The sequence below is a fragment of the Argentina anserina genome, chromosome 6 (assembly GCF_933775445.1).
Source record: "Argentina anserina chromosome 6, drPotAnse1.1, whole genome shotgun sequence".
Lineage (NCBI taxonomy): Eukaryota > Viridiplantae > Streptophyta > Magnoliopsida > Rosales > Rosaceae > Argentina > Argentina anserina.
The window spans coordinates 12,148,419-12,171,837 of record NC_065877.1 but is presented as its reverse complement, the minus strand read 5'-3'; the positions used below and the strand labels follow the sequence as shown (position 1 = coordinate 12,171,837).

The 23,419-nt window shown below is 37.4% G+C and overlaps 2 protein-coding genes across 4 annotated transcripts; both read right to left on the bottom strand.

Annotated features, from left to right (window-relative positions):
• Positions 1 to 1,491: 1,491 nt before the first annotated feature.
• On the bottom strand, positions 1,492 to 4,911 carry LOC126798352 (protein SMAX1-LIKE 3). Its single transcript, XM_050525296.1, has 3 exons — positions 3,494 to 4,911; positions 2,965 to 3,214; positions 1,492 to 2,833 (listed from the first exon to the last, which is right to left on the bottom strand). The coding sequence occupies exons 1-3, from the start codon at positions 4,717 to 4,719 to the stop codon at positions 1,739 to 1,741; spliced, it is 2,571 nt and encodes an 856-aa protein (XP_050381253.1). The 5' UTR covers positions 4,720 to 4,911; the 3' UTR covers positions 1,492 to 1,738.
• A 5,906-nt stretch (positions 4,912 to 10,817) lies between these two features.
• On the bottom strand, positions 10,818 to 19,768 carry LOC126798041 (protein TRANSPARENT TESTA 9-like). Of its 3 annotated transcripts, XM_050524857.1 has the most exons (20): positions 19,581 to 19,768; positions 18,704 to 18,755; positions 18,508 to 18,584; positions 18,290 to 18,423; positions 18,006 to 18,102; positions 17,584 to 17,641; positions 16,930 to 17,038; positions 16,695 to 16,815; positions 16,416 to 16,605; positions 15,493 to 15,773; positions 15,174 to 15,262; positions 14,994 to 15,049; positions 14,619 to 14,666; positions 14,342 to 14,482; positions 13,678 to 13,783; positions 13,410 to 13,484; positions 13,264 to 13,313; positions 12,154 to 12,304; positions 11,898 to 12,064; positions 10,819 to 11,300 (listed from the first exon to the last, which is right to left on the bottom strand). In XM_050524857.1, exons 1-20 carry the CDS (start codon positions 19,631 to 19,633, stop codon positions 11,019 to 11,021), a joined length of 2,337 nt encoding a protein of 778 aa, XP_050380814.1. In that variant the 5' UTR covers positions 19,634 to 19,768; the 3' UTR covers positions 10,819 to 11,018. The 3 variants fall into 3 exon arrangements, with proteins under 3 accessions (XP_050380815.1, XP_050380817.1, XP_050380814.1); XM_050524858.1 differs by lacking the exon at positions 14,619 to 14,666 and having other exon boundaries at positions 10,818 to 11,300; XM_050524860.1 differs by lacking the exon at positions 19,581 to 19,768 and having other exon boundaries at positions 10,818 to 11,300; positions 18,492 to 18,584; positions 18,704 to 18,740.
• Between the last annotated feature and the right edge of the window lie 3,651 nt (positions 19,769 to 23,419).

The window sequence follows — 23,419 nt, the reverse complement described above, 5'->3', positions numbered from 1 at the left end:
GGCCATCCCGAGTCCCATTAACTGACCCCAAGGCGATACTGGAGATGGCACTCTAGAATGTTGTGAGGCTCCAGGCTGAAAAAGAGGAGGAACACCAGGCTACTCGGCCGCCTTGGCGCGGGCGGCCGAACTTGAGAAGGAACAACAACTCCTCCGGGTTGCTCTCAAAAGCTGAATCGGGACGCACAAATCTCTGGAAATAGCATGACAACAGTTTCTCACCCCAATACCGCGGATTTCGTCCGCAACAAAAACTCCTGAGGCGCCACTACGGTTGGGGCCACAGCACAGGACGGTGCAGGTCACCCAACCACTGCTCTCCGCATTTTTTGACGGGCCGCCACCACCTCCCCAATATGTGACAGACTTGAACCTGGAGGATCCTGGGGTAGATCAGAACGACCAAGAAGCCCCAGCGGAGCCTCAACCGATGCAAGAACTCCAAACTAGACTCCTACTCCAAATGAACGAGACCTTGGAACGTTTGACTACTAGGGTAGATAGGATTGAGATCAGAAATGTACCTCGTCCGTTGCACGGGGGTATGGAGGCTGTGCCGACCAGTTCACCCCGCATGTATAAGCGGAACAGCGCCTCTCAGGGGATAAGTCGCTCAAAGTCACCAAGTAGAATGAGCGTTCCAGGAGACTTACCTGGAAAACTTACACTCGGTGTTGGTAAGTACACGCTACACAGATGACTAGTCATGCTCCTGCCTTCCAGGAGACACTCAAGGACGAGGCCTTGAGCTGGTTTCTCAGCCTGCCCCCGGGTTCAGTAAACAGTTTCACTCAGCTTACGAAGAAGTTTTCAGCTGCTTCATCCTGCAAGCTTATGTGCACCATGACACTAACTCCGTGTTCAAAATCCAACATCAAATAGATGAAAGTTTTCGGGACTTCTTGTCTTGGTGGCAGACCGCCACGATGCGGTGCCATGATCTGAATTATGTTATTGTCGAGGCAGCATTCCGACAGGCAAACAAGTCATGGACATTCTCCATAAGATCAACGAATACCTTCCGGGGATGTTTTGATTGAAACGGCAACGCGGTGGACATATGTCGAGTACCGCACTTATGGAGCGAGTACGTCAGCGCAAGCTGCAAATCGGTCCGCTTGGGACAGGATAGACCCGCCCCAAGAAACAAACAGACAAAGTGCCCGGAATGGGAACAGACGCGACAAGCGCCGAGACCGCCGGGATAACCGAAGTCGTATAGACTCATATCCGACCAAGAATTACAGGTCCTCGGCAAGGTACAACCAACAATAATAAGCTAACAATTAGTGTCCCTGCGATATACAGTATGCAGCCACGTACGTACATATGAGAAAATTAAGAGGAATAGTTTGGTACAGATTGTGAAACACGACATGCATGGAAAGAGGAACATTCCATAGTATAACATGTTCGGTGGCATGCACCACGACTAATAGTACTTCGCATATTCCATACATGAACAAGATAAATTGGGGGGAAGAAAAAAAAGAATTCGAATTAAATTCCCCCAACCTTAATTGTACATGGAAATCATAGATCATAATTTACATATATATAGTTGTTTTACATAAAGAGAAAAATCTTTAAATCTCCAGCCCTAGGATTCGCTAATTAAGTTAAGACCTAAGAATCTAAAAACATACTAAACAAGGAAAGTTTTGTAAGAACCTAAAAAGGCATCCCAAAAGTTGAACAAAGAAAGAAAAAACACCTGATGACATATTGTTCCCGATGTTTACGGTTCTTGAACTTTAAAAATGATCCTTCTATCAACCGATTCAAGAAGACCAATGTCATCAATTGACTGATCACCTTCATCATGGTCATCATCAAACGAAATGTTCAAATCCAAAGACGCATAAGGACTTGACTCCTTATGATCTTCGTCTTCTGATGATTTTTGCTTTATAGGTGGAGAGCAAGCTCTTGATCTCGAACTAAAGCTTTCGCAGCTCAAAATAATGATGGCATCTCCAAGGCCAACTTCTTCTCCACTCGAATTTGTTATCCTTCCTCTTTCGATCGCTTTCTTAAATCCCATTTGAGAGCAATAGTCCGCTTGCTCTACATCTTCAACTAAAAAAACCCTATGTGGATTAAACGCCACTGCCTCAGCGAATCTTTCCACATAGCTGCAACTTTGTTCATCTCTTGGTCTCTTGCTTCTGCAATCCTCGGTCGAATCTGCTCGGGTCGACGAGAAACTGCTGAGTGCAATGGAAATGAGGTTGGTTTGAGACCCGAAAACAAGACGAGCCAATTCCCTTGCAACTTTCCCCTTAGCTTCCATATCAAGACCTTGAAAGAACAACCATGTTTCCTCTTTTACCTCGGGAATGAAATTAGTGCTCACCTTACTCCCTTTTCTTCTGACCATTCCGGACCTGCATTTCAAGATTGTGGAGGCTATGTCCGGAATTATATTCTTCTGCCACGGCACTTTTGTCTCCAATGCATTGCATAGGGTTTTTAGGTTTTCGCCATTGATCTCCTTGAACCTCGGAACATAGTCCATCTCCATTACATCACTAGACGAAGCCGAATTAGGAGTAGAATTAGGATTTGATGAGTACATTGTCAAATTTGGATCTACAGCTTTGTCACGAGATTCTGATATCCAAAAGTGCTGGTCCCTCCGAGAATGATGGTCGTGCAAAGTAGGGTATTGTTGCTGCTCGTATGAAAAACCGGAAGTCGAGGAAGACGGTGAGAGAGAAGAGAATATTGTAAGGGTCTTGAGCTCGGGAGAATTATTGGAACGTTGTTGGTGGTGTATTGCTTTGCAAATGGAGTTCCACTTTTTGCAAATGTCTGAAACTGAGACGGAGTTCTGGTGTACAAAAGAAAACAATATGATAGCAAAGGAAAAGTTTAGTTTTGGAGAACGTCTACTAATGCTGGCGGGCCATGTAAAATTATGAGAATTAATGAAGAGGTTAATTAGCTAAGACGAATTAGTACCTGATGATTATCACTAGTTGTGTCTATTCCTTTGTTCTGATTCTTGTACTGTTGGAGCCATGCAGGAAGGCTTGATGTGGTCGATTCACTGTTACAAATGCTGCTGCTTCGTAAGCTTTGAGCTTCTTCTTCGAACTTGGCTGAGCATTCGTCACAGCAAGTGAGCTGCTTCCGATCTCCCCCTTCGAGTACTACTCGCCTGCTAGTTCCACTTTCAGCCATCTTGCTAGTTGACTCACTGTGTAGCTCACTGTATATTATATATATGAGTAATAATGTTAAGGTTGATTGCCGGTTAATCAAAAAATTTGATGGCCGGCTATATTATCAGGAAAGGCCATTAGTTAGTTTTAAGAATTAAAAAGTGACACATCAAAGATTTATCCATAAATAGAGCATCTGTTACCCATCAAAGAAGAGACTAGTACTAACAAAAACCTAATTAAAGATTTCAAAGAGGGAAAATTGAGTGAATAAACTGAGATAATTAAAGCGATCATGTAACTTGAAATTTTAGCAATTGATTTACCTTTCAGCTGTGACAAGACTCAAGCGCAGGCTGGTTATGGGAATTGTTAGAGGATGAATACCCCAAACAGTCTCAAGTGATGGCTGGCCAGATTTGGATCTCATGTAAGTTTGATAAGTAGCAATCCCCACAAGCCAAACCCTCCCACCATTAGTCTCCCCATTAATCCCACAAACCAGGTTCCCAAGCTCCCTGACCATGTGCTCTACAGGACAATAATACCCTCTAATTACCCGCTGATCATGACTTGAACCACTACTAGCCCTATATTCAGTAATCCACTTGAGATCTCCCAGATACAAGATTATTCCTTTTCCCACACAGCTCCTCACTAGGCTATTGAGTTCCCCAAGTTTCTGTTCCACCTCTACTCTTGAAAGATGTCCAAAAGAGGAGGGAGATAGAGTTACAAACTTCACCTCCCTCAAACTAAAACCCTCGTCGACGACATCATGTTGATCTCCCTTATCAGCCTTCTCTATCACTCCTCTAACCACTCTAACCACGCCCTCAGCACTAGCAAGACACTCACCCACAATCACAATACTCTTCCTTCTTTTCTTCACCAAATTCTCTATAACACTTGTCACATCCTCATTTCTGACTGGATCTGGACTAGGTACCACTGGCAAAGGAATCAACTGGAGATTACTCTCCTTCGACTTACTACGACTTATACAAGGAGGAGTTGTAGTTTGGGAGTTGCATATTTCTAAGGAGACAGCTTGTTCTACATTACTTTTGACTTGGGTACTAGAAAACCCAGCTTCTCTCATGACTCTACTTACACTAGGATCATCTAAGATTGAAATAATGAGTTGCTCCAACTCTATCTTCACTGCCAAGAGGGGCTGCTGCTGGTTCTCAATGGAACCTCGTCGTTGGTGAGCCTGCGCACGCTTGAAAGCAGCGACCAAGGCATTGGAGATGGAAGGGTTTTGTGGGTGGTGACCGCCACCCAACATGGGGCTGGAGTTGGATGCCGGGAGGCGGTTGAGGGCAACATTGAAGCAAAGCTCTAGTGCTTTGCATTGAAGTGGGTGAGAGTGTGACTGAAGGCAGGCAGTTCGCAATAGGCCGGTTGAAGAAGAGAGCATGGTGTTCGCAACATGGAGAGGAGTCACTTGGGCGTGGCCTCGGTGCCTTGCTAGGGTTAGTGCTAGCTTTACTATGTTTGCAGCCTCTGTAGTCAGACCCTGTTGGAGTGTGCAACCTCCTGCTCTCATCTTGATCGATAAATTGCTTGCCTAGCCCTTGTAGTTAGAATCTTATAAAAGAAGGTCAAGTTAGAGATCGGTTCATGGGTTTTGAGTTGAAGTAGGTTGAAAGAGAGACAGAAGCTAGATAGGGGTTTCCAGAGTGAAGTTGGCGAATGATGGGAGTTGTTAGGTTTGAGGTTTGAACTCGCCTATATGTATAGGTAGATCAACTATATATGCAGTGAAGTTGTATGAGAGTTGTTTGTAGATGATCAGTGATCATGATTTAAGGGAGGAATGGGGTGTGTGCTTTTCTTGTAGGGGAGGTAAAATTTTGGGGTCCAAAGTCGATTTTGTAGTGGAAAGTGGAATGCATGTGCTGACAAGCAGGACTACATATTTACGCACCAGTATCAAAGGCAACTCAGCTTTGCCTTATCTCTTTCTCACACTTCAAATAATTTGATAAAAGATTTGGTATTCTAGCAATCTAGCTAGCTTTAGAAGTGCGTCTCTCTCTTTTATGCAACAGTGCATGCAGATTTAATTTATAAATATAAGCATTATGTGAGTTCTAATAACCTATCAATGAATTCCAAAACAAATTAAAAAGTTAATCTAGTTATCTACCCATGCAGACTCTCACTTCTAGCTTGTAGTATAATAATGTAATTTCAAATACACATACCTATTTATCAATACACTCCTCTTACTTATTGTCTATTTTTTTTATCGGATTTTGCTTAATTTTCGTTTTCATATGTACTCTTCCAAATTGAGTATCATCAAATTTCATATAGGGAGTGATTTTCTGTATTATCCAATTTCTTTCTCTAACAGTTAAAAACTTATATCTCAATTCTTCACTGCGTCCTCCATTTAGGGTCATACTATCTTCAAATCAGACCTCCACCATTGAAGCCCAACTTTTATTCTCCAGCTTATTGCCCAGAATATATATTGCGCACAGCTCCTGGCATCAACACCGCCTAGTGCAATATTCCAATTTGGGTTCTCATTGTCGAAGCTCTCTAGCTGGCAATCTTAATTTCCTCAACATTGTAGCCTCTCTCGGCTCCCTATATATACAATCTTCTTCTAAAGTGGAGCCCTGCTATGAATTTAAAGTGTGGAGTTAATAATTTAACTCACTTTTCGGCCATATTTTCACATCTCAACCGTTTAATATCTAGATATGTATAAATTATTTGTACAAAATTTCATCAATATGATGATTATTAAGGTATCAAACTCTATTAAATCAATGAACCAACCAAACATGTTCAACAAGAACCTTCTTTTAAATCAGAACTATGGAAGCTCAAACAATCAACAAATTAGATGAAATTTTATGCGGATGATATGTACATATATACATAGATACTAAATGGTAAAGATATGAAAATATGACCGAAAAATAAGTCAAATTTTGAACTTCAAAGCGGGCTTCACTCTGGATATACACATACACTCACTTACCCACAAAGAACTCAAATAATATAAGTCTACAGCGTATTAGTCTATTGTGAGCCAAATGCACAACCTCTCACTTACAAAGAGGATCTCAAGTTACCAAAATGCTATTGGTAAGCCGATTCCCCATTCTAATGACAAGGAAAAAGTTTAATTTAATTACTTTAGTCTTATTTTATCTATTGGATGGAATCTAACCATTTGATTGCATCATCTTAATATTTCGACAACAACGAACGGAGTTCTATAAACGATTGACATTTTTTTTATAAAGTTATACGTACGTTAAATATGGTTTAATTTTAATTGGGACAAATTAAACGAGCTTAATTGTTTGCTTGGTTCGTAAAGGCTTGGTCTAAGATAAGAGTCGATATTGTATCTACCGTTTTAGTTATGATAAGAAATGAAATGAAATGTCCTTATATAGTGAGGAAGTTACGTAGTGAAATTGAAGTGAAGCAAGTAATGAAAGAACTTCTGCTGAGTGCATGTTTATATCGCTAGTAGATGCATAAAACAAATTTCATATTGTAATCAATGAAATTTGTTTTATGATCATTATATGTCTGTAAAGAGGCTAGACATGATGAGGCCAAGGTGTATAAAACGTACAGTATCTTTATTTTGTATAGACACGTACAAGTACAACAAGTACAAGTACAGAGAGAGAGAGAGAGAGAGAGGGGTGCGTACGTATCCATATCTCATGAACCGCGCGTATAAGGGCAGTTTAGTTTTTGAGTTTATAATTGAGGAGGAGAGAATGGAAGGAATGTGGATCCGCCAGAAACGAGGACCTGAAAAGAGAATGGGGACTATGTGTCTGCTAAAGAAGTAATAGGGAACTGTGTACGATATGGAATAAAGCTCAAAGCCTTAAAGCGTCCGTTCTTCCATTTTTTCTGTTAGTTTTACTTGCATATCATTTCTCTTCTTCTCTAGAAAACAGATGTATAAAACCATAAAACTAATAAAGCTTCAAAGCTCGACACTTTAAATGCATGTTGCATGGGGATTAATACCAGCTCTCAGACATTCCCTCCTCTATCTTACTCTCCTTTATTTCATAAAGTTCGGCTTTTGGACCCTCCTTGATTGTCTAATTTTCCTTGCCAGAAAAGAAAAAAGTATTAAGAACCCTAATCCGTCTCAATACTGTTTTATTATTTCTTTGGGAATTATTAGATAAAACATGAAATGACTATTAACAGAGAAGAGGTAGTGATACTAAACTAGTTTTAGTATTTAACACTAATTATTAATTTGGGTTGAGATTGTTATTCGGAATAGCTGTTAATTCTTTGTTCTTGAGCTGTACTTTGTTCCAGGTTACATTTTTGTACTTCTCCGTATTTTTCCATTTCATAATGGCCATGTTCTTGACAGTTTGTGATTCTGTTACACGATATAAGTCAAAGAGTTACATAATATGCATATATGTCTCTGATGCTTGATATATCGATCAACCGAAATTTTATAAACCTACCAGTTATATATACATATATATTTTATAAACCTACCAGTTATATATACATATATATTTATAAACCTACTGGTTATATACAACGGTGATCAGGTGCGGACGTCTGTACCTTACGTAAGATACGATGTTCGCCAATTCCGGTGACGGCGAGCCGTAACGCCGCGGCGGACCACGACAGCTGCACTCCCTATCTCCCAGCGGTCCCGTCTGTGCTGGCCGGAGCTCAATCGGCGACCCACGGCAGTTGGAATTGTAAAATTGCCGGAATCTTCTTAGAAACTTGATTTTTGCATATTTCGGCCGCCGTGGGTCGCCTATAGAGCTCCAGCCGGCATAGACGAGATCACCAGGAAGTGGGTAGTGCGGCTGTGTAGGTACACCGCGCCGTTACCGAGATTGTCGAATCCGCACAGTACGAACGTCCCTACACGTACACGTACCTGAAAAACTATATATGTCAAGCCAAACGTCTATATCTATATATCACGTCTAGCTAAATAATATATCTTCTGTCTTTTATATTCTTCTTCAATCTGTTCGTCCTCTTCTTCAGCTAGCTCCAGCAGTCCCTGGTCTTCTGGTGCGATCGAAGCTTTATTTCTACACAGACCAGTTGGTCTTGTTTAACAGAACTAGATATAGAAAGCAGGGCTACAACACCACCCACCATCTTAGCTAGGTCTTGAGCTAATAATATAAACTACATGGAATTACGTAAAAGTTCCAAAACATTACAGAGATCCTTACACTTCAAACGAGAGATCTTCAAGCTCTTTCATTCCTCAATCATCTGCTGCTTTTACTTAAAGTTGGTGATAATTGATAAAAATCATAAAATTTACATTGTATCAATAGTAATGCTTATGATCTCATCATCTCTTTAAATGAAATAATCAAGCTATAGATCGAAAGATTGAATCCTTCGACTCTAATCCCCTGCTTACGTACGTCCCAACTACATACTTCAATTTGGAGTTCAAATGTTAGTCGACATTTCCAGTCTCAAACGATGTAGACATACATCTGGAATACATACGTACTATATCATCTCCGAACATTCTTGTATAAAAACCATTATTTCTATTAACTTGTAATTCCAGAACTGCTAGGGAATATGTATATAGAGTATTTGTGTAAAAAAAAAGTCAAACTGATATGGAGTAGGACCCAAATTAGTACAAATAAATCCAAAATTCTCCACTGTTTATTCTTTTCTGAGCAAGAGAGCATTCTTCTAGCTAGATAGCTCAGTTCAGTCCTCAGTCAAAAAGCCTCTTCAACCCTATCTTTCTTTCTTTTGTTGGCCTAAAAAGACATGGAACACAAAGCACCTTCTCCTGCTATATTTTTGCTAGAAAAGGAGCGTTTGAACGAGATCGGAATATTTACAGTTACTTAGAGTACACCCCAACCCATTCCCTCCCGATCTCACTCTCTCCCTCAAACCAATATCACTTAACTTGTTATAAATAAAAGTAAAGATGAAAGCAAAGCCAAAGCCATGATCCATTACTTACTGATATAATCTGTGTTAGAAGCGCTTGAGATTTGTTTCAAAGTGATCAAAGATGATTATTAGGGTTTATGATGATCTTTTCTCTTCTTTCACTATCAGGGCCCTTTCATATGGAAACCTTTCATATATCATATATATCAATAAATAGGAACACAATGCATTAAGGAGTTGTGGTATTTAATTGATTAATTATGTTCTTCTAGCTAAGCTCTCTTTTGGTTAAAGTAAAGCCACTCTCTTTTCGTAAAAGCCATAATAAAAGTAAAATATGGCATTATCTACTCAAAAGGGCCGCTCATTTTGTGCTTTTAAGCTTCAAATAAGAGCATCTTTGTTCTATACGTTGCCATGTGGGTGAAAAGCAATATCCAAACTATGGGAAATAGTTAATTTTTAGATTGCAAGTTATATATATGTGCCTATATATAGTAGCAAGGGTGGCCAGCCAGACTTTAAAGCTTAGAATGCAGAAAAAGTTGCTCTAATTTTGACATGACAACCTTGTTTATGTAAAGGTGATGGAATTACACACTCCTTTTCGCTAAAGTTTTTCGTTGCCTTTCCGCTTGCTATCTTAAATATAATGCTCTTAATTTTATTAAGCTTATGTTTCAGTGTTTAGGCTTGAAAAGGGGGTATCATATCGACTAATATTTAGTAGAATAGATCACCGGCCGAGCTGCTAGATGCAATTGAGGTGATAGATAGATATCTTCTGCACCAAGCTGCAAAACTATAATGAAGACTCGTGCATGCTTTCAATTTGCAGCTGGTTGTACGTATTTGGATGAGTTTTCATGCACTTTGAAAGATTCAAAGCACGCACAAGCTTTAGTTGTGCTGTAGCTATTAACAAGTAACCAAAACAGTGTTGTGAGCTTGATATTAGATTCAGGAAAACTTAATCTATAAGGATATCAGTGTCGTTTGGTTTAGTATCAGAACTCCTGTTGTGTCGTAGGATATGCTCGACTCCGGACTCGAATAATTGTACATTCAAGGTGATGCTATCTGCAATGCACCCGGACTAATATGAAGAACTGGTAAAAATAGGCAACATGCATGCATGTTGTTTCAACACACAGTTTGAATGATGAAGTGCATTCCTCTCGATACATACGTACGCAATCAATCGACAGGGAATAAATTGCTATGACTGAGTCAGTCTAGGGAGCCTTCCGGCATATAACCTAAGTAACACCATCTCATTTCAACTGATCAAAATTCATAACTTAGATCATACGAGTGCCAGGAGAATAGAACTGCGCGCAGCATCACAGCACAATGATATATATGAGATTTGTAGGGATTCGCATGGATTATACGAGTTGCATATCACTTCCTTGTTGGTATGCAGCTTGCACGATGAGACACCGCGCACCTGGAGGAAGCCCGTTAATAGCTTAAATTAATGTTTAAACGCGCGTGACCAGTCCAGTTCTGATCATCACTACCAGCATTTGTAAACAAATCATGTCTTGGCCATTTTGATCCTGATAGACGATGGACCAAGAATTTGTCTTTCTTTTGCATTTTTTTAGATGATTAACAGATTTGAGTGAAATATAATATATCAATAGGTGTACCAACTTACAGAGAATGTATTTTTTCGTATTCTAATAATCTAATTGAAATGATATATTTATATCTTCAATATTGCTGAAAATTAGAACTGCCACACGGTCTCAACTAATAGCATGTAAAATGATGATACAGAATTTATTATTATGAACTATTGCTTAAGTGGGAAGTCGCAAAATTGAGAGGGAAAAGGAGAACAAAGACAACTACTAAATTGAAATTATTACAAGCTAATTTACAAGCTAATTTGCAAGCTTAGAAATTAAAGGTTCAGTCATCTTCACTCTCGGATGAATTCTCTAGACAGTTATTTTGCAGTAGAGGAGCAAGTAAGCTCTCAACAGAAGATCTCAGCTTCCGAGTTTCCTCAAGTACTGACAATCTAGCAGCCGCGCAAGCCTTTGCATCTGAAAAACCAAGCGTCCATCTACCATCAACAATGTGATTGGACTTCGCTGCATGATATCCTCTAAATTTAGTATTACGGAATTTTGGTTCGAACTCTCGGATCTGAAGATGTAACCATGTTGGATGACCCTCATCCACCTTTGGCTGTTTCAAGTGAGAAACAAAATCAGCTATATACATATATGATAAGGACCAACAGAAAAGAAAAACTACAAAATTTCAAGCTCCAATGATACAACACTACTATGTTTTCCCTTTACCCCATGAACAGGCGATGAAAAATAATTCATACTGTCCCCTGATTTGTTGTTGACTTGTTCCCAAGTATTAACATAGAAACATGAAGTTCCTAGGAGCCCAAACAAATTGAACATATTCTTTGATTCTTGTCCTAAACCCCTAACTGCAAAAACAGAAATGCAGGATGCACTAACAAAGTAAAAGGCAGATTTTTCAGCCAATTTGTATTTTCATACTGAAACTAGAAAAAATCTATCTTCTGGGAAGGCCACATCAAATTTTACTTCAAGCCTATCAGAGAGAAGGCTCCAGTAAGTGATTGGACACCAGATGTGGCATAGTGCATTACTGCTTAGAGTACCAAAAGACTAGATATTGACTAACCCAAAGTGAACTCGTTAAATCAGTTTTATTGACCTGTCAGGCTAATATATACAATTACTGAAGTGACAATGTTGATGGTAAAACATAAGACATGCCAATTGCATTTTTTTAACTTACATTTGACCCAGCCAATGGCGCAATAGCCAGTACAGTTCCTCGGTGACTGCGGAAAGGATGTTTCTCTGCAAGAAGCAATTTGCCTGATCTTTTTTTTGCCACAGGTATCAAGTAGATATCCCGAATTCCTGCATTGGAAAATGCAATTCTGCAAGGTATTCCAGATCCTGCAAAAACGTTTGTAGGGAGTGACCGAAAAAAAATTACAGAGTTTGATCTGAGATATAAATTCAACTTCCACTAAAATAATACCCACCTAAAGGGACCTCAGACCCAAAGCTAGCAGATGCAACATCTGAAGCATGGGTTTTTCCAGAGTCAACCACTGCACTAATGTCCAGCGTGAGTTCTTCAAGCAGTTCTCCTTTGAGAATACATGATTTAAGCTGAAGATGTAGAATAAAAACCTAAAAACGCACACAAGGGAGATACAAAGAGTCAAAACAAAATTAAAAACAAAAAATAATTACAATTTGACTGAATAAATTTTCATAATATCAATCAGCGACTGAGAGTAAACTGAATGCGTGCGGTCAAGACAAAGTGTAAGAAAATAATGCACAACATCATTTGACAGACCGGTACAAAAACCATGGCATGCTTTTATAAGTATGGAGTCAAAAACAAGAATATCTTAATCATATATACTGCATATACAAAGAAAAATCAAATATCAGAGTGTGAATCATTAAATTCGAGAATGGTAGGCCCTGGTAGAATTTTGTGCATCTTTACATAGAAATTAGTTTTTCATTAGTGTAAAAAATATAGATAATGATGTGGATTGCTAATTAGATTTGATATGGAGGGATTGGCAATCCTTCTGGAAATATCATTTTCCCTACGATTAGTATCTTCCTTTATGGACACAGAAATTGAAAAATCTTTGCTTGACTCCCGCTATCTGCCCAGGATAATTCATTCACCCGGGAGTTGACTCTATGATACTAATGTTTCTAACAAGCATAAGTTGTATCCCAAGTTATCGAGCAGCAAGGAAATGTTATGTGTGCTGGAGTATTGCTCAAGTACCAACAGTCCACTCCAGCAGCATTACATTTCATTTTGCAATTTTAATCTTTTCTTTCATTTGCATCTTAGCAAGAGTTAATTTTGACAGTTCCCTCCAGATTCTGATATTGGAAGCTCAAACCATTGCGGTCCATAGAATACAACCTATGGCCAGCAAGTCATGTTGAACATGAACATGGATTACGGAACCATATTAGTATATACAACCCTAATGTAGCAAATTGAAATTCATCCTAGTGTTTAATGATTTAAGTCAGCAAGGAATCATCTCCAATACATAAAAGTTGAAGACGCACGTAACTGTTCATCTCAGTGTCCAGATTATAATAATTACCTTCACAGTGTTGACCATCCTCTGCCATGCAAGGTATGATGTTGCATCACCTGCAATATTTGCACAATGTACATTATCTATCATGTAGCACAATACTTTCTGAAGAATTACACAGAAAAGGTGTAATTCCTTTCAGAAAAACATACCATCAGTACTTTGGTGGCTAAAGTCTAGCTCTAGGAGAAAAAAAGGATCTTTACATTGGGATGATTCCTCAAGAGCTGCATTCATCGTCAAGATAACATTAGTTGCATATAGTGTTCTCCATAGGAGATATCAAATAATATGAATTTTCATGAAGAAGCAGTTGCCAAGGTTTGGAATAGAAACAACATATTGACCCACATTATAACAAATTGAACTTTTGCTAATAGTGATAAACAAAATACCATCAAGTTCATATAAACAAAATACCTGCTTTACAGCCTGCCCATTCATTTCTTAATACCTCTGGGATATGATCAAACCAGCATCCATCAAGTTCCTTCAGAAAGTTTTCATGAGACTGCTGGTATGAGGCCTGTCCAGATAAACTAGAACATATAAAACTTTAGAAAGTTTGAGAAATTAATTACATGAAACACAATATTGTGAGGATGTCCACTGAAAAAAACAAAAAAAAACAAAAAAAAACACCCTAATGCAGCCTCAAGACCAGTCAGTGTACATCAAACTCTATATATGTTTAGGCAACAATGGGTCAGACATACTCAAACCCAAGGATTGTAATGTTAGTCTGAGCATCGCCTAGTTTCCACTATCAATGAGTAGAGAAAAGCTTAAAAAAATAAGAAAAGAATTTTTTCTAGACTGAGAAACATAAAGAACAAAAAGTTATCTTGCTAGCAATAATTACTGGTTCACTACAATCAAAGAAACTGCTAACACATGACCTACTACAACTGGTTTGTTTTGCCAGATGAAACAAGAAATTTTGATGGTAGGGAGATTTCCTGAAACATATCAACGCAAGCATTATCCATTTCATCTGGATTGCAATATTTTATGCCGGAATTTTACTTAGAGATGAGCATATGATTTATATAATTAGTAGTTCTATCAATCAGATGGAACTTACATTGAATAGCTTGAAGTTATGAGAAGCAAGACCTTTTCCTGGAGAAATCAATAGCTTCCGCAAGAACCACCCTGTATGCCATTGTATTAGTACAGAGAAAGGTGGCTGACTTGCTAAAACCTTCAATAATGCATTTACAATCTGTAAAATGGAATTCAGTTCAGCAAAACACAGAAAACCACATTGAATAAGAATACATAGGGTCACAGTTGAAACAGTTAAGTGTACCCACTAAATTAACTAGGAAAAGAAATAAATTATTATAGATTCCCTATACCTGATCCCTATATATCACAAACATATTTCTGGTATCTCCATCAACTGCCTGTTACGATGCAAAAAGAATGTCAAGAATCTCCAAATGCATATTCAAGGCGATGAATTTTAAAACACACAATGAAAAAGTATATGAATCAATAAGGAGAACTTTGTCTGAAAATAATTTAAAAATAATAAAGAATTGTCAAGTGTCTTCATTCTTCGAATGCAACATCAGGTACATAATCCACAAGAATTATTTGCTTTTAGGATCAGATAAACAAAACTGTTGTGTATTCTACTTCATGGGATTTTTAATGCACACTCAGACCTCTACCGGAGAATAACTTTTTTGCATATTGTATAATAAAATATTTCCAATTTTAATACTCACAAGAATATCTCGCATCCCACTTATTCCAATCATTCGAAAGAGCATTGGATGAAGATCTGTAATGCCAAGGAATATGCAAAACAGTCAGATATTACATAAAATAAAAGTTTGGAGAGAGTTTGTCAAGACTTGTACATTAAATTTGGGCATGAACAACTATACAGTAATGGAAGTTAGTACCTTTAGCTTCTGCTATAATTAATAATACAAACAGTGAAGATAGCAATAGACTACAACTCTCGGAGAAAATATGAGCTAATATTCCACTCCTGCACCAGGAACAGAATTAATATAAGTATGCTAGAAAGAGAACAGTACAATGGAAAGTCCCATATTAAAATAACTTCTTATAATCTTACAGATACATGAGCCAACCAAAAAAGATGATATAGGTTAAGTGGAACAGAACCCTGACATGTAAGAAAGCTTTCTATTGTTTTTTTTTTTCCTTTTTCTATAGCAGGTTATAACTTATAAGAACAAAAAAAAAATTTACAACCTGTGGATATGAATGGTGTCCTGAGGACAACAAAAAATTTCTGCTCCTTCAGCCTCAGGATCAGAAGACACTACTTTTTCCATGTCACCCAATTGGTTGAATATTGATTTACCATCATCCGCGCTCACTGTTGAGTCCTTTACAATAGCATCTCTAACACTTGAAGCCATGTGAGGATATAAAATGACTCCAGCTACAGTGTCGAACATGCCTTTTCCACCAATGACTTGAAGAAGACGAGAAACAGTATAGAAAGATGTGACTACAGATAAGTTTGAGCCCTGGAACATAATGAAATGCTGAATAAGTACACCAACACAGATGAGTACAATCCAACATCTCATGAAGCATAAAAGATTCAGTACAGGCTTCATTTTTCCATTTTGTGACTAGTTTTGAACACGTTAGAGTTTCGTTTTTCTTTTACAAATTAGTTTAAATTTTCAGTTCATCATTCATATAAAAAATATATAAGTAGTTGAACGCTGCCATTAACCGTTTCTATATTATTCTATAAAATTTTAAATTCAAGTTAGATTTAATGAAATATAGAATGGACCAAATATTCCGACCAACACTCTGCTGGCCTAGAAAAGGAAATTACAAATTTATTTTTTCAGAAACCTATAATTTCAGTTTATAATTTGTAAAAAGTGATCAACTAAATTTAGAAAGAAAGTATGCACGAGATAAGTCAATCAGTGAAACTAAACAAAGCAAAAAATCAATCTATTAGTCTATTGCAAACCAACCACATAAACTAGTCAATCATAAAATATTGTTATAAAGCACTGAAAGTTTTACTGGTTTTGTAAATTCTAACTTTTCACCCAGAAGGACAGTCTTCCAACAAAAAGCATTATTAGTATCTCTTGATGCAGATAAGAAGGCAAGGAAATGGATAATCAGAGAGAACATCTCACATTAATCTGCCTTAATTGCAGTAGCGGAAGAAGTATGGGAAAGACCAATATTCTGAGAAGATTTTCCATTACTACTCTAGTCAAACGGGAGTCACCGACACCAAGCATATCCTTCAGGTAATACAAATCATCAATGATATCATCTGTTTCCAAAAGTAGTTCTTCTCTCTTCTGATTAGTACGCATCCCACTGCATCAGAGTCGAATAATTCAGCCCCAAATGCATATTGAAGTGTTTCACTATCAGAATCGGTTTATCAATAGAATAAGTAAACATACTTTGTAGCCTGGACAAGGGTATCTAGATGAAAGAATTGCTCTTTTAAACTTGCAACCAAGTCTGAGAAATACTTTGATACTGGAGGAGCAGTTATATATTGATAAACCATATCATCACTAACTGCACAATCAAAAAGATACGAATCAAAATTATAAGTTTACTTGAAATTCAAAATGTCATGCTGCTCTCTAGTAGCAAATAAGGGGGAACAAAATACAGAGAACGGAACCATACCATTATATATGCTCAGAGTTAATGCACGAATAGCTGTCTGAATCATCTTCTCCCGGTGGTGGGAAAATTTCAGAGCCTCATAGTACAGGGGAAATGAAACTACAGCATCCTACACTTGAATAAAGAATTGACGTAATAAGGCTCTGCAACAATGACATATATACATAATATAGTTCCAAATTTCCAAATTCCACAAACAGTTTAACCTCCACCTAAGGCAAGTAAAATCTATGAGCAATTTTTTATTGTTTATTAAACACCGATATAGAGAAGCCATTTCCTATACTCATGACCATATACATAAACCCCCCCCCCCCCTCCCCACCAAAAGAAAAAATAATAATTTAAGCCATGGTGTGGGAATGGGAAGAACACAAAACACGGCTCCAATAGATGATTGGCAATATGAGCATCGATGATAAATAGGAAATGAAAACAATTGTTGGACCAAGCGTTGATGATACAAAACATGAGGGAAGTAGGTTGCATTTCTCAAGCACTAGGAGAACAAAAGCATGATAGTATGAAACATATACAATAACCATCAAGTTGCATTTTTCCACCAGCCGAACACTTAAATAAAAAATGTAATTCTTAATAATGGGATTAATACTGGCGTTTATCGAACTGAAATTAATTGAAAATTTTGCATACCCCATGAACCTTCAAAAGAAGACAAAGTGTGTCCTTGTTTAGTTTATTGCTCAATGCTCTGAAAAAAAATTCAGAAGCAACAATGACAAAAGCAAGGAAAAATCACCTCAGCATTATATCATAGAATCTCAGCATTATATCAGAGAATAAGAGTTGGATGTTGTCTAATAAAACAAAACTACACGGAGGGTCCTACTGAAGAGGATCCATTTCAGGTCACACACAAGTGTGTTGATCGTTTACTTGTATGATTTTTAGATGAAGATCCTGAACTTAGACTGTTACGAACATTGGACCACATTAGAGGTTGACTCCAACACAGTGATCCATTTTGGTGACCATTAAATGGAATCCCTCTTAAGAGTATACTCTCCACACCCACCCACCCACTCACACACAAACATATTGGGAGAGAGAGAGACCTCAAGAAGGATACATAATATAGCGCTAGGTCTCCGCCTTCAAATTCAAACTTATGTCCAATAATGCTGTTAATATAGTCATTGCTCAAACAATAATCTGCATCCAAAAAACCATCAATACATAAGTTCTGGGTTTAAGAATGCCATGAAATAAACATTTGATGAAAGGAGCTCACAAATACTCTATTTTTTCATGTAAAATGACAACTGGGTTTCCAACATGAGTTGGTCCCCTGTAGCAATTAAAGAGTGAATGAAATATAAATTGAATTTAGATTTCTTACAAATTGAATGTTCACTATTCATGTTTTGAATCATTATACTTAGATACTGGAGCAATGGTGCCTCAATTCTCGACTTTCTACTGATCTTCAGCACACGAACAAATTCTGCTAAAACTTGGTATTCCATAAAGCATCTGCATGCATTCCATAAATTTAGATTACAAACAAGAATTTGAAAAACGTACCCATACAGAAGCTTTACCATGAACAGTTCATACTCGAATATCAGTGGATCTTGTCTATCACCGTAAGTAACTAGCTCCACTGTGGACTGTAGTAAATCTATGACTACTTCCTGGTAGAAAGGGAGCAAATGGAAGCAGAAAAAAAAAAGATACAATATCAGTTGAAGGAAAAAGAATAATAAGTTGACAATTCATATCAATTAAATTACAGAAAAGTAAATCAACTTACCCTGTTATGCATATCCACAACTTTGATCTGCTGCAATTCAGTGATTATGTGTCTGCATCCACAAGAAGATCCAAACAGAGTATTAAAAAATGGTTAATGGCGATCACGACAATCAAATAAAACCTTGTCTGCACCTTTCGCATAATGATTTTATCCTCACTAATTCTTCTCACAACATGTACAGTATATACTTTCTTTTTCTTTTCTTTTTTAGAGTTGTGGAGTACAGTATATACTTAAAACCTTTTCTTCTAATTTCTTTTCAAATTTACAGGAAACACTATACCATTTCCATGGTATAACACTATCAGCACTATCCTCCTAGCACACAACTTCATCCAAGATCCCCACATCTCGACATAACAAGTTTTCGTGAAGGCCAGATGATAATTCCACGATAATCATATGCGCCTTTCGCATGATGCTTCTATCCTCCCTAACGCTTCTCACTCATAACTATATACTTAACCATTTTTCTGTTATTCCTTCTTCGTTTCGCAATTTTCCAAGCACCATCATACCAATTCATAGTACAACACAATCAACACTATCCACCTAGCATAATTCTTCCTCCTAGACCCCCACATTTCTACATATCGAGTTTCCGAAAATGTCTACTGATAATTCCACCACTACTCCACACTCGAATATCAATCAAACTACAATTGTTGCATGAGCCAACAAACAGTCCTGTAGTTCATGCTGATCAAACCTCATTTCCAAAGCGCCTTCGAACCCCCTAATTACCAAAATTAAGCAAAAACACTCCCTCTTCTACTCAATTCCATCACATTCGACTCAATTCAGACAAAATTAGACTACCTCAGTGTCGCTCAATTACGAATGCGGAATCGAAATACTCAGAGAGAGAACTTACTTGAAGTACTGGAGAGAAAAGCGATCGATGGATCGCCAGAGAGAGCGCCACATGTTAGCGGCGGGAACTGATCGGCGATCGGAGTGGGAGGAGGATCTACCAACCTGTCTTACTCTAGCTGGGCATAGCCTGTTGAAGACGATAGTGCATTTGGTTTTCGTGCTTTATGATGGTTTGGTGGATTTGCTCTCGTTTTCTTCTCCTGTTGGTTTTGCCAACAAACTGTCAACCGTTCATGGGTTTTTCAGCTTTTACGCTTTCCGTCTTCTTAACGAAACGAACCCAATTGCCAAATCAATACACGTTCTCATGGACCATGATCTATTGGGCCACCTTTGGGCTAATTAGTGGTTACCCATGCAACGATAAATGCCTTCTATTAATCCTCCCCATGATGAGTTGTGTATGTAACAACCCTCTTAGAGCAAATGCAGCAGTGGTCCACTCCGATGGGGTGGAGTGAGGGTTGGGGCAACGGTGACGAATTAACCCAGACCAAACATGGGGCCTACCAACCCAGGCCAAGAGCTCGATTAATCCTTAGACCACGGATTAGTCTGGAGTGAGAAATTTGTGGAGCCCAATTCTTTTGCATGTGCAACATCAGATCATGCACAACAGGAAGAAAAATTCCAAATAAAATAATCAGCCTTAAATTTAGGCCTCTAGATTTAAATCAATGGTCACAATTTTGTGTTTTGAAAGAAAACTTTTTTTTAATAAAATGTAAATAGTAATTGGTCATCAGATTGATCTCATTAGTGTATTGTTAAACAAAGGAATAAGGACCGATTTGAGTGAATAGTGGATTAACTCGAGCTAAGGATTAGTCCAACCCACACAAAATGGATGCATTTGCTCTTAGAACATCCGCACACATAAATTGGGTTTCCTCAAGTAAAAAGTGGGTTCATAAGCAAATTTTGTTCTAAACAAATCATTTTATATTTTGTTCTAAACAAATCATTTTATATTTTGTTCAAGTAAATCGATATTTGCACATACATTCACAAATTACTTCAACAATTCAATTTTGTCTTGTTGTGAAATGATTAAAATTTTATGTTTAATTATTAAGCTTGTGTTTAATTTAAGTATGTGTTTTAATTTAATGTATTTCAATTTCATCTTAATAAATAAATTACATTTTTATTTCTTGAAATTTTAAATTACATAAAATTTAAATTTAGTACAATATTATAACTATCATGAAAATAGCACTCGACTTGGGTGACTTGGGTGATAACAATCCGAATATGTTCATCGGTAGGTTGATCTTGATTAGCTCCTCCTTCATTAAGGATTTTTAGTTTCCTCTTGGTAAAATACATTTTCGAGATTAGGGTCATAGCTAGCCTCCAAATCCATTGTCATGATCCTTATGTCATTTTCTCTTGTTTCTTCAATCGTAACTCTTCTTCCGCCCTTGCTTCCTTCTGTTTTTTAATGTCTATGTACCTTGCGTAATAATTAAGTTCACTTTCATTATGCGCTAGCCTCTTGGCGTGCCATGATGCTTGGTCACTTGCAATGGTATGCAAAACTTCAACTTGTTGCTCAATAGGAGTCTTACCATATTTCTTTTGGCGCCTAGCTTCCTTTGCCGCCTTGATTGCCATTGGTCTAGGCAGACTCGAGGAAGCTGTCGTGTTACTTTGAGGTGTCTCATTCACTTGGTCGTCATCCAAATTGATGGCTGGATATGATTCGGTTGCGGAAGAAGTAGCATGGTAAGTTGCATATGGAGCTGGAGATGGAGATGGAGTAGTAGGTAGCACCGCATCGAAAGATTGATGATCCTTAACCACTTCCCAACATTCAAAGTGTATAAACTTTTTCATCCTGACATTATAGTAACATGATTGAGCTTGTCTTTCATAATGAAAAACTTATATTAGGTACATATTTAATTACATAATTTAAACAAATTGGATAAAATAAATAATGTAACCAAATTATATATATATATATATTAAAAAAATAATGTAAAACAATGCTACATATTTAAACAAATTAGATATATAAATTACATAATTTAATTAGATATATAATCAAATAAAAATTATAATATATGATAAAATATTGTAAATTTACTTTGTCCATTAACGAAGTACTGCTAATTCTATGTTGTCATGCCGCTATCAAACAATCGCCTCATTTTTGCAATAGTAGCTTGAACTTGAGGTTTATCACTTGGTGCTAGCTTCCAATTCTCCATAAAATCGGCATAAATTGTCTCCCACAATTTTTCCATCTTTTTTTTGTTACCGTCGTTATCATCAACGCTATGACGGACAAAAGAGATGCACATTTATAAATCTTTGGAAGGAAGCCAATGAGTGCCCATTGTTTTAGAAAAAAAAATGCTAAACGAAATGAGAGAGGAGATAGAGGAAGATGTGAAATTTGTTGTGCACAAATTGGTGTGAGTTGATCAACAATTGAAGTAGTATTTATAGGCTTGGGAGAGTTTGTTTCCGTATGGATCAAATAGTAGTCGTTGCTTATGAATTATAACTGTTTGATTGAAATTTTTGATTCAAATAGAAGGCACAGATCTATTAAATAGTTGGAGTTTGAATGGCTCAGTCGGTAAGCTACATGTTAGCCATTTATTGGTTCGTAAATTTTTTTTACTCTTTTACTTGCTGACAAAAAAAGGAAGTGTTTGACGTCACCCACATTATGTGGGCTCCACAGGGCGAACGAGCAAAAGTCGGAGCAAATTATACTCGAGCGATCGGGCAAGCAAACTTTTGGGTTGACTTGGTGAGGGCTTGCATCGCCAGTGCGAGCTCAAATTTGGGTTTGCTTGGTCCCACCTCTTGCTCGAGCACCACCTCCTCTGATGTTCGTCGGTGTAGATTCTCTTATGCACTGCATGCACAAAAGTTCATTCATTCCATACAGTTATTTGTAGCTATATAATCTTCTATACTATTAATAAAATAAACAGGGTTTGTCAACCAAAAGGTACGTGAAGTTACACATACATCCTTACTTCATATATTAATTTGAAATTTATTTTAATAATTCAGGGGTATAAAGAAAATAGTAAAATAAAAAAAATATTTTGGATATTATTCACTTTTCTTTGCGGATAACTACCTACTACCATAACATATTGATCGTAACCGCCCACTATCATCACTCTCCCTTATTTTCAGAAATTTTATTAATCTGTATTTATAAGTTATTTTCACACATGCAGAGCATGTGTTTATAACTAGTAACTACTTGATCAAAGTCGGTGTTACTCGCCAACTATTTGTAGCTTGTATTTGTGAACTAAAGCTTCTCGTATTCAACTTAGGGAATTGGAGGAAACTATTTTTATCCTCATGTATAGTGGAAAGTTGTATTGATCAAATGAAGTTTGCAAAGCCCGCACTCACCAGCGTCATCATAGACAAAGTGAATAAACGGTAATAAACATGAAGGTACATATATTGGCCTCCATATAGTTGATGAAGATTCAAAGGTGTGGAGGACAAGTCATGAAGATTTGATATGCAAAAGGAGAATTGAAGTTGTTTCTTAATTGGACTAGGAAAAGATTATGGTTTGTTTTTCCTACCAAATAAGTCTCCACCGATTTGATTATGGGTAGATTGATATATATTTGGGAATATATATTTAGTTAAATGGTGTTTGGGAATTGTTATAGAAAAGGATTCAAAATAAAAGGTGTATTCCATATTCATATGGATTTTTTCCTTTTCTATGTGAGATGTATTAGGAAGGGAAGTTAGGTTTAATTCCTAGGGTTAGGGAATACATGTGGCTGCTATATATATGATGTATATAGGCAGTAGGTTGGGCAGCCTTGAAGCACACAC

Coding starts and splice junctions, on each gene's coding strand:
- LOC126798352 (XM_050525296.1), bottom strand. CDS start 4,719: ATGAGAGCAGGAGGTTGCACACTCCAACAGGGTCTGACTACAGAGGCT. Junction 3,215..3,493: donor AGTCTTGTCACAGCTGAAAG/GTAAATCAATTG, acceptor TATAATATACAG/TGAGCTACACAGTGAGTCAA. Junction 2,834..2,964: donor CAACTAGTGATAATCATCAG/GTACTAATTCGT, acceptor TTTGTACACCAG/AACTCCGTCTCAGTTTCAGA.
- LOC126798041 (XM_050524857.1), bottom strand. CDS start 19,633: ATGTGGCGCTCTCTCTGGCGATCCATCGATCGCTTTTCTCTCCAGTAC. Junction 14,667..14,993: donor GTGGGATGCGAGATATTCTT/GTGAGTATTAAA, acceptor GCATCGTAACAG/GCAGTTGATGGAGATACCAG. Junction 11,301..11,897: donor CGCCATTGGCTGGGTCAAAT/GTAAGTTAAAAA, acceptor CACTTGAAACAG/CCAAAGGTGGATGAGGGTCA.